The sequence below is a fragment of the Bos grunniens genome, chromosome 18 (genome assembly GCF_055505025.1).
Source record: "Bos grunniens cultivar Pamir isolate PY7600 chromosome 18, Bosgru_T2T1.0, whole genome shotgun sequence".
Lineage (NCBI taxonomy): Eukaryota > Metazoa > Chordata > Mammalia > Artiodactyla > Bovidae > Bos > Bos grunniens.
In genome coordinates, this window is record NC_141182.1 from 56,153,921 (window position 1) to 56,165,177 (window position 11,257).

An 11,257-nucleotide genomic window follows, 5' to 3' on the forward strand; every position below is an offset into this window, starting at 1 on the left:
TAGAGGGGCTGGATCAAGAATCTCATGTCCTGAGGAAGAAGGGAGCCCAGGTTCCGGGTTCCCTGTAAGGTGGGACATAAGGCTGTCTTTAGGGTTTCTAGGGAGGAATTTTTTGGTGGAACCGTGGAGTTCAGCGTCCCTACATTGCCCTCTGTTGAGCGCCTTAATCGTTTCAAAACCTAAAGACGACGAAAAGGGACACGGAGCTTTCAAAGATAGATACAAAACTAAGCAGTGGGCGAATCAGAAGGACTGTTCGGACACCTGTATTTCAAGAGCAGAGGGAGCCTAGGAATGGAACTGAGGGCTCTAGGGACAAGATCCAGGGCACAGAGGCGTGGCCTAGATGTGGGGCGTGGCCCTAAGTCGGGGCGGGGCCACCTTCGACTGGAGCGAGACTCCAGCACGTGGCCAGGATCAGAGAATACCGGCCACACTGAGTCTCCAGGGCAGAGGTCAGCCGACAGGGACGCGGTCTGACTATGGGGGTGTGAATTTGAAATCAATGCCCCGCTCTGGCTTAAGGGGCGTGGCTCCTACTCATGGGTGAGACTACCCAATAGTGGGCCGGCCTCAGGGGTGAGGTAAGCAGATGGGGCGTGGTCAGACCATAGGGGCGGGTCCAGGGCTCGCGGAGCCCCTCCAACGCTCCAGTATCCGACCTGGGCTCGAGAACAGAACTGTTTGGATTTAACAGTCCGTGGACGGCGGGAGTCTTGAGTCCGGTGACCGGGCTGTGGTCTAGCATAAAGGCGGGGCCCAGAAGAAGGGGCGGGGCGTGGGAGAAGGTGAGGAGGAATGAGATCTGGATACGAATGTGGGAGAAGGAAAGAAATGAGATAGATCCATTGTGTGAGACCGAGCCCTGAAGAGCCGGGTCTGGGGGGAGGGGAGGGACCGGACTGGACCGGGGGTGTTGGCGTAGAAGGTAAGGGGAGGGGGCAAATGGCCGGAGTCTGAGGAGTTTCCGGACCAGGGGTCGGGAAGTGTCCTTGTCTAGGGAAGGGGGAGCTCTGACCCCTGTCCTCGCCGCAGCCTCCCGGCCCGCCCCGCCATGTGGCACCAGCTACTCCCGTTGCTGCTGCTCTCCTCTGCCTCGGTGCCCCCCTCCACTGCAGCCCCGATCCGCGATGGTGACGTCCAGGAGAGCTCCTCAGGTTTTCTAGGTCTTCAGAGTCTACTCCAAGGCTTCACACGCCTTTTCCTGAAAGTAAGCGGTGGCCTGGGTTGGGGGAAAGAAGAGGTACAGAGAAGAGGAACAGGGGTGACAGATGGTGACTGAGGGACGGAAAGAGTTCAGAGAAGAAAGAGTGGGAGAGAGGGGTCGTGGCCAGGTAGAAAGATAGACAAGAAGAGAGGGAGTCAAGGGGCAGAAAGATGGATGGAAAGACCGAGAGATAGGAAGAGAGGGAGGGAGACAGAGGGCGAGAGGGAGAGGGAGGAGAGGGCAATAGAGACAGAGAGACAGAAGACAGATGAGGGGCAGGAATAGAAAGGTGATGGGACATATGGAGGCAGGAGGTGACCGAGTTAGGCCCTCAGGGTCAGAGGATGGAGAGAGAAGGGGGACCCTAACAAGGCTCCAGGTGTCCTGGGGAGTCTGGATGTTCCACAGCTCACTGATTCCTCCTCTGGCCCAGGATGACCTGCTGCGGGGCATGGACAGCTTCTTCTCTGCCCCTATGGACTTCCGGGGCCTCCCTAGGAACTACCACCAAGAAGAGAACCAGGAGCGCAGGCTGGGAAACAACACTCTCTCCAGCCACCTCCAGATTGACAAGGTGCCTATGCCAGGAAGTCCCTCCTGGAGTATCTCCAAGATCCCTCATGTTGCAGTATCTGGTGGAGGTGGGGTTGAGGAAGGCAAAGGAGGAAGGCAGTTTTGTTCTCACTCTCTCCTCCTGTCCTCACAGGTGACCGACAACAAGACAGGAGAGGTGGTGATCTCCGAAAAGGTGGTGGCATCCATTGAGCCAGGAGAGGGGAGTTTGGAGGGTGACTGGAAGGTTAGGACACACCCCTGGCAGTGTCCAAGCCCAAACATTTTCTGTAGTTTAGCAAGAAATGATAGATTAATGAATTGACTCTCCCACTCCCTCTGTGCCACTCTTCCTCTCTCTGGGCCTCAGTTTTGTCATCTGTCAAAAGGGACTAACCAGCTTTCGGAAATGAGGTTTACAACCTCAGAGATACATCCTCTCTTACTTTAAACCCTAGAGGATTTTGTAAACCAAAGAAAGTGCATTTTTCCCCAAATAAGATTCACCCTCATAAACCTCAGAGTGTTTTGATCTCAAAGTACTCAAACCTCCAAGTATTTTTTAATCTGTCCCAAAGAGCTTGGTAAATCTCTCCCTTGTAAACGTCAGAATGTGATTTTTTAAATAATTCCTAAGTACTTTATGAACCCCCAATCCTTTGTGCATCTCACCTTTGTAAACCTCTAAGAGCAATTCTGATCACAAAGTGCTTTTTTTTTTAACCTAAAAAGGTTTAAGAACCCTTAAGTGCTTAGTAAACCCACATGGTTCTCCCATACACATTCCCAGTTTTTTATTTTAAAAACTTCAAATCTACAGAAAAGTTTAAAAAAAAAGTACAGTAAACCTGTATCCCCTTTCCCACAGAGCAGGGTTTCTCAACAGCATCACTGTTGGTGTTTGGGGCCATGTAATTTTTTTGTTGTGGGGGCTGTCCTGTGCACTATACAATGTTTAACAGCATCCTTGCCTCTACCACTGGACGGAAGAGGCACCCACCCCCTCCAGCTGTGACAACCAAAAATATCTCCTTGACCTGATTCACTACCTGTATAACATTTTACCAGATGGACTCTTTTTTACCTTTTTATTTTTGAACCATATGACAGTAAATGATTGACATCACGACACTTCACCCCTAAACCCTTCAGCAGATATCTCCTTCACCTCCATGACCATAGTTCCATTTTTACACCCAAGAAATGTAACATTGATATCCATTATCTCAGCACTTCCCAGGTGGCTCAGTGGTAAAGAATCCATCTGCCAATGCAGGAGACACAAGAGATTCTGGTTCAATCCCTGGGTCAGGAAGAACCCTTAGAGGAGGAAATGGAAACCCACTCCAAAATTCTTGCCTCAGAAATCCCATAAACAGAGGAGCCTAGAAGACTATAGTAGATGGGGTCACAAAGAGTCGGACATGAGTGATCGACCCAGCATATACACATACACACACACACACACACACACGTCAATTATCTCTGTATTTGTTTTCTAGGGCTGCCATAACAGTCTCACAGATTGGGTGGCTTCAACAACAGATGTGTATTTCTCATAGTTCTGGAGGCTAGGTGTCCAAGATCAAGGTGTCAGCAAGGTTGATTCCTACTGAGGGCTGTGAGGGAGACCTCTGTGCCTCTGCCCTAGCTTCTGGTGGTTTACTGACAGTTACTTAGTGTTGTTGGTGTGTAGATGCATCAGCCCCATCTGTCTTTATCTTCGCATGCAGTTCTCTGTGCATTTCTAGGTCCAAATTTCTAAGAAACTGGTCGTGTTAGATTAGAGCCCACGCTAATGACCTCATCTTACCTAATGAAAACCACAGTGATCTTATATGCAAAGAGGTCACATTCTGAGCTATTAGGGCAACCTCTTTGGTACCACGGATGAGTTTCATGGAAGACAGTTTTTCCAGAGACCGGGGTGGAGGTGGTTTGGGAGAGGACTCAAGCACATTTATTGTACACTTTATTTCTACTATTATTACTCAGTTCCACCTCAGATCATCAAACATGAGATGTCAGAGGTTAAGAACCCCTGTACTAGGGTCCTAATGGACCTCAACACATGAATTGGAGAGCAGGGATTACAATTCAATATGTAACCATCTCCTATAAGGCTTCCCAAACCTCAAGTGACTGAAACACAGACTCTGATTCAGTAGGTGGTTGGTGGGGGATTGCTCATTTGCATACCTAAAGGCTCCCAAGTGATGCTGATGCTGTGGGTCCACAGCCCTCACTTTGAGTCACAAGGACCAAACAGACACTGAAATGTCCCTGCTGGACCGAAAGCTGTCCACAAGAGCTCATATGATTTTTGACCCAGGATTCAATCAATTTTGATCCAGGATCACCCGTTGCAACTATGCTCATGATTCATTAATCCCAAAGAGCTTTGTACATTTCAGATTACTTTCTAAACCTCAGGGGGATGCTTAATCTGGAAGTGCTTTTGAAACCTCCAAAATGTGTTTTAAAACCCAGAGTATATTATAAACATCAGAGTATTTTTATTTCTAAAACACAAGTCCTTTGTAAAAAAGACAAAGTGAGCTTTATTGGACTGGCCCAGAAGTTTGGGTTTGTCCATAAGCTTGTATGAAAAGGGCTTTCCTGGTGGCTCCAACAGTAAAGAATCTGCCTGCAATGCAAGAGACCTGGGTTTGATCCTTGGGCGGGGGTAGGGGGAGATCCCCCGGAGAAGGGACTGACAACCCACTCCAGTATTCTTGCCTGGGAAATCCCATGGTGAGCTACAGTCCATGGAGTCCCAAAAAGTAGGACACGACTGAGTGATTAACATGCTTCTATCAGTTCAGTTCAGTTCAGTTCAGTTCAAGCAACCCAAATGAACTTTTTGGTCAACTCTGTAATTCCCAAAGTATTCCCTAGGTGGCAGAGTGGGTTGAGTATGCCAGGGGAGCATCCTGAGGCTGACCCTTGGAGTTTGAGAGGGTCTCCTTGTTCCCCGCCCCCTTCAACAGGTTCCTAAGATAGAGGAGAAGGAGGCCCTGGCGCCGGTCCCGAAGGCCGTGGACAGCTTCCACCCGGAGCCCCATCCCCGAGTGGCCGTCTGGATCATGAAGCTGCCACGGCGGAGGTCCCACCAGAATACCCAGGAGGGCGGCCACTGGCTGAGTGAGAAGCGACACCGTCTGCAGGCCATCCGGGATGGGCTCCGAGAGGGGACCCGAGAGGACGGACTTGAAGAGAGCGTGCAGAGCTCCTCTCACTCCAGGCTGCCCGCCCGCAAGGCCCACTTCCTGTACATCCTCAGGCCTTCCCAGCAGTTGTAGGGGTGGGGCCCGGGGAAGCCTGCCTGTACCCTCCACCAGACCCCAGCACCATATGGAAATTAAACCTTTTTTCCAGCAGCACCGTCTTCTTTTGGGATCTGTCCCCAGGCCTCAGCCAACCAAGCCTAGCTTTGAGCATGGCCTCTGGCTGAGCTGTAACTTCTTGCCAGCGTCCCCAGGTTGTTCCCTCATTCAGACGCCATCTGTCTTCCAACTGAGCAACTCTGTCATCTCCTCTGTCACCTCTGTCCCACCTGTACCCTCTGCTTCCATCTCTGTTACCGCCTGCTCTGCTTGCCCTCGGGCTCCCAACTCTCACTCCAGTCCTTTCTGTCCACTCTGCATTAGCTTCCTATCCCTGCCACACAAACCTAGCCACTGAAAACAGTGCAAATGTATCCTCTCACTAATCCATAGTTCAGAAATCCAGGATGGCTGGGCTGGTCCTCTGTGCAGGTCTCACAAAGGCAACATCAAGGTGTTAGCCAGCAGGGTTCTTACCTGAGGCCCCGGGATGCCTCTGTTTCCGAGATCATTCAGGTTGTTGGCACAATCAGGTCCCCTGAAGGTTCAACTGAGGTCCCTACTTCCTTGTTGGCTGTCTTCTGGGGCCACCCACTCTTAGCTCCTGGAGGTCTCTCTACAGTTCTTGTATGTGGGTCCCACACCTCAAATCTCACAAAAATACACAAAAATTTTCTCTGAATGTCCCTTCTGCCCCATCTCCCTTATGCCTTCCTCCTCCTCTTCTAGCAGGACAGAGTTCTCTGCCTTGAAGGACTCACAGGATTGGATTGGGCCCACCTGGACAGCATATGAAACAGGTTCCAGGAATTAGAGGGGGGCCGTCTTTGGGGGAGAGGACTTCCCTGGGAGCTCAGCTGGTAAAGAATCTGCCTGCAGGAGATCCTGCTTCGATTCCTGGGTCTGAAAGATCCCCTGGAGAAGGGATAGGCTAACCATTCTAGTATTCTTGGGCTTCCCTGGTGGCTCAAATGGTAAAGAATCCACCTGCAATGTGCGAGACCTGGGTTCAATCCCTGGGTTGGGAAGATCCCCTGGAGGAGGGCACGACAACCCGCTCCAGTATTCTTGCCTGGAGAATCCCCATGGACAGAGGAGCCTGGCAGGCTACAGTCCATGGGGTCGAAAAGGGTTGGACACAACTGAGCGACTCAACACGGCATGGCATCTTTGGGGAAAGCCATTATTCTGCCCACTGCATGTCCAGACTGTCACCTCCAGCCCCCAACTATGCATGTACACTTCCATCTCACATCCACACCACTTGTTTCCACTCTCATCTTTTTTTTTTTTCCTGGCCATGCCACACAGTGTTGGATCTTGGTTCCCAGACTAAAGATCAAACCCATGTGCCCTGCACTGGAAGTGCACAGTCTTAACCCTTAGACCACCAGAGATGTCTTCCTCATTTTTATCTTCTCCTTCCCTCTCAAATCATATGCTGACTCCATCTTGACTCGCTCTGTTTCTCTTTCCCTTTGTCCCTCTGTCTGTCCCTCCATGCCTGGCACTTCAGACTCCATCTTTGAGAGCTAGGCCTGCTGCCTCAGCCACCTGGAAACTGACAGTCCCTGTCTTGGGCACCCTGTCCACTTTGCCCATTCCTTCCAAATCCTCGGAGCAACTCCTATTCCCTCCAGAACACCTCCCTCAAGACACACCATTGAGAAGGCACATCTGGGTCTTTAGGTGCTGGGTCCTGCAGGGGAGGCAGACACAACGTGTGTTTTCCCCCCTCGAAGCCCAGGTTCCAGTTGGAATCACCCTGCACAGAGACTCAGCACATTCAGGAAACTAGCAATATGTGGGTGTAAATAAAAGAGAACTTTCTTTTGGGGGGAAAAATAGATTTTTTTTTATTATCCCAAATAAGCATCAATATGTCTTCATGGAGAATATCAAAACCTGATTGGCCTTTCCATACCTTCTCTCCCCAACCCACCCCCAGTCCCATTCACTTTCCCACCATTGACAACTATTTGTGTTTAATGTTTATTTTTGGTAAGTGTATTTTTGGTATATTAGTCAGCTAGGACTGCCCTAAGAAAATACCACAGATGTGAGTGACTTAAACAAGAGACATTTGTTTTCTTACAGTTCTGGGGCTGGAAGTCTGAGATCAAGTTGTTGACAGGTATCATGTCTTCTAAGGCCTCCCTCCCTGACTTGTAGGCAGCCATCTTTGTATCTTCATGTGGTCTTTTCTCACGCACGCACACATCTGTGTCCAAATTCCCTCCTCTTATAAGGACATCAGTCATTTTGGATTAGGGCCCACCCTAGAGAACTCCTCTCTTTTTTAAAAAGAAAGATATTTATTTCTTTGGTTTTGAGGGGTCTTAGTTGTGGCATATGGGATCGTTAGCTGTGGCATCTGGGATCTAGTTCTCTGGCCAGGGATAGAACCCCAGCACCCCCCTGTATTGGGAGCACAGAGTCTTGACCACTGGACCACCAGGAGGTCCTGAGAACTCATCTTAATAATTCTTTTTTTAGATTTTTTCTAATGTGGACCATTTTTAAAGTCTTTATTGGGTTTGTTACAACACTGCTTCTGTTTTAAGCTTTGATTTATTTTGGCTGCGAGGCATATGGGATCTTAGCTCCTCAAACAGGGATCAAACTCCATCTCCTGCACTATATGGCAAATTCTTAACCACTGGACCTCCTGGACCTCCAGGGAAGTCCCATCATCTTAATTATCTCTTTAAAGATCTTTTCTCCAAATATGATAGAATTCTGAGGCACCAGCAGTAAGGGCTTCAACATATGAAATTTCAGGGGACACATTTCAGCTCCTAACAGTAAGTAGTCTTATTTAATATAATTCCTTTTGATGCATGTATCTTTAATTTTCATTGGAAAAGATGATGGGAAAGATTGAGGATACGAAGAGAAGAGGGCGATGGAGGATGAGAATTGGATGGCATCACCGACTCAATGGACATGAGTTTGAGCAAACTCCGGGAGGTAGTGAAGGACAGGGAAGCCTAATGTGCTGCAGTCCATGGAGTTACAAAGAGCTGGACACGGCTGAGCTACTTGAACAACAAAAATTTTTAATTTACATTGGTGGTATTACATACGTCATTCCGGTGGGCCTTTTTCTTTTCAGTACCATCTTTATTTATTTTCTTGGTTGAATTTTGTGGAACATATGGGATCTTAGTTCCCCAGAGAATGAACCCACACCCCCTGCAGTGGAAGCACGGAGTCTTAACCACCGGACTGCCAGGGAAGTCCCTCAGTACCATCGTTAAGATGCCTCCATATTGCACTGGTACATCCAAAATCCACCCAGTTCCATGGTCAACCTCGCCACCCTCTCAGTGATCCACACCTGAGTTGCCTCTGATTTCCCACCATTACAAATAATGGTACAATAAACACTGGTAGAGAGCTTCGCGGGGCTTCCCAGGTGGCACATTGCTGAAAGAATCCACCTGCTAATGTAGGAGGAGGAAGAGACACAGGTTAGAGCATTGGGTTGGGAAGACCCCCTGGAGAAGGAAATGGCAGCCCACTCCAGTATTTCTTGCCTGGAAAACTCCATGGACAGAGGAACCTGGCAGGCTACAGTCCATGGGGTCGCAAAGAGCCAGGTATGACTAAGTACAGCACAGAAGCAGCAGCAAACACTAGTATATAAGCCCCTTTGTGGTCCAGAAGGACAGGATGGGGGGGCTCTAATCAGCAAAAGAATTGCTGGGTTGTAGGGGATGTATCTACCTATTTTGATTAGGTAGAATTTTCTGACAAGTCTGCTCCCTCTAGCAGACCATACATGCATGCTAAGTTGCTCAGTCGTGTCCAACTCTGTGACCCCACAGACTGTAACCCGCCAGGTTCCTCTCTCCATGGGATTTCCCAGGCAAGAATACAAAAGTGGGTTGCCATTTCCTCCTCCAGGGAATCTTCCAGACCCAGGGATCAAACCCACGTCTATTAAGTCTCATGCATTGGCAGGTGAGTTCTTTACCTCTAGGGCCACCTGGGAAGCCCCCAGTCCATAGGGATACCATAAACCTTAACCACATCTGGCATCTGGGGAAACAGATGTTTGTCTGCAGAACAGTTGAAGTATGCATCCACATGTGATCCAGATACTAATATTAAGACACAGATTTTAAAGTAACTATGATGAATAAGTTCAAAAAATAGATGAAAAGATGGAGAATTTCATCAGAAAACTAGAATCTAAAAGAGAGGGGAAAACAGAATAAAAGAGAGGGGAGAGGGAGATGGAATCCAATGTATATTTTAGGATTTATAAATTAAAAAATCAGTAGATGAGTTTCACAGCAGATGAGACACAGTGGGAAACAGATCAGGAGACAATATCCAGACTGGGGACTTCCCCGGTGGTCCCGGGGAAGTCCACACTTTCAGTGGAAGACTCCTCACTGTGAATGCAGGGGGCAAAAGTTCAATCCCTGGTTGGGGGGTGAAGATCCCACATCCTGTGCAGCCAAAAATAATAAACTCAAAAAAAAATCTAGATGAATCACACTGACTAAGGAGAGAAAATACAGGGCATTTCCTGGTGGTCTAGTGGTTAGGATTCAGCGCTTTCACTGCTGTGGACCTGGGTTCCATCCCTAAGATATCCCACAAGCCAGAAGGCATGGCAGAAAAAAAAGAAACAACTTATATCCAGCTTTTAGGCAAACAGAGAAGGGCATCTATATCTGTTTCTCGACTGTCTTCAGCTCAAAATGATCCTTATGTCATAGTGGGATATTTTGGGAGTGATATATTCTGCTACCCTTCACTGTATATAATATTAACCTACAAAAATCAATTATATCCCTAAACATTATGAACAAAAAGATTTTTACTGAAATTTTTAAAAATATGATTTGAATCAGCATAACAAGCAAAATACCTAAGAATAAACCTAACAAAAGATTTGCTAGATCTCTAAACAGGAAACTATGATACATTACTGAGAGTAATTAAAGAAAATCTAAATAAATAATTCATAGTAACAGTATTCACGGCTTCCCTGGTGGCTCAGTGGTAAAGAATCAGCCTACCAATGCAGGAGACACAGGTTCAGTCCCTGGTTTGGGAAGATCCCACGTGCTGCAGAGCAATTAAGCCCGTGCACCACAACTACTGAGTCCGTGCGCTGAAGCCCAGGAACTGCAACTACTGAAGCTTAGGCACCTAGAGCCTGCACTCTGCAAAAAGTGAAGCCACTGCGATGAGAAGCCCCAGCACTCTGAATAGAGATTAGCCCCCGCGCATCCCAACTGGAGAAAAGCCCGTGCAGCAACAAAGATCCAGCACAGGAATCAATCAATAAATAAAATTCTAAAACAGTATTCATAATTGCCAAAAAGCAGAAACAACCGATGTCCATTGAGAGTAAAATGGTTCAATCGTGGCATATTCAGAGACTGGAATATTATACGACAGTGAAATGAATGACCTACTGCCATGGAATGGATTTTATAATGTTGAGCAAAAGAGGCCATAATTAACAGTGGTCACCTTTAGTGGGGCAATAATTAGGAGGAAATGTGAAGACTTCTGGGCTGCAGGCAATATTCTCTTTTTTTATATGGGTGGTTTCATTACTGTATTACTCTATTAAAAGCTTAATTGACCCATAACCTAGAATTTAGCACTTTATGTATGTTACAATTATACTATAAAACAGTTTTTAAAATTATTTTAGGTCTTACAAAATTATATTCCTCAAAAAAAAGGGAAATAAACAAGAACTACTGAAGGAATAAAATGAAAAATAACAAAAAAGAAAAAAATGAAAGAATGAAATCATATTAATAACGTCAGCAGGGTCCACCACTTGTCAGCCGTGCTAAGAAAACACTAGGCAAACATTCTTATTGAACTCTTATAAGACTCCATAAAGTGGATATTGTTTGTTCCCATTTTAGGGAAGAAGGGGAGGCTCAGAGAGGTAGAATCACTTCCCAAAGTCACACAGCAATGGCACTAGGCTTTCTGATTTCAAATCTCACACTTTTAACCAATCACCACATCACTTGTTAAACAGGTTCTTTCCAAATGTTTAACAAGCCACCACATAATAGCCAAAATAATAACTATCACCCAACAAGGATTACTACTTCAAGCCCGCAAGGTACCTAAAAAGCAATTATCTCCATTTCTAGGTGAGAAACCTGAGGCTCAGAGAGAGGGT

At 47.2% G+C, this 11,257-nt stretch overlaps 1 protein-coding gene across 7 annotated transcripts; it reads left to right on the forward strand.

The window, feature by feature from the left end:
• Window positions 1-397: 397 nt before the first annotated feature.
• Window positions 398-5,139, forward strand: DKKL1 (dickkopf like acrosomal protein 1). Of its 7 annotated transcripts, none has more exons than XM_086353558.1 (5): window positions 398-584; window positions 1,036-1,210; window positions 1,641-1,781; window positions 1,914-2,006; window positions 4,750-5,139. In XM_086353558.1, the coding sequence occupies exons 2-5, from the start codon at window positions 1,055-1,057 to the stop codon at window positions 5,059-5,061; spliced, it is 702 nt and encodes a 233-aa protein (XP_086209684.1). In that variant the 5' UTR covers window positions 398-584; window positions 1,036-1,054; the 3' UTR covers window positions 5,062-5,139. The 7 variants fall into 7 exon arrangements, with proteins under 7 accessions (XP_086209684.1, XP_086209687.1, XP_086209685.1 ...); XM_086353561.1 differs by having other exon boundaries at window positions 1,914-1,955; XM_086353559.1 differs by lacking the exon at window positions 398-584 and adding an exon at window positions 677-928.
• The last annotated feature ends 6,118 nt before the right edge of the window (window positions 5,140-11,257 follow it).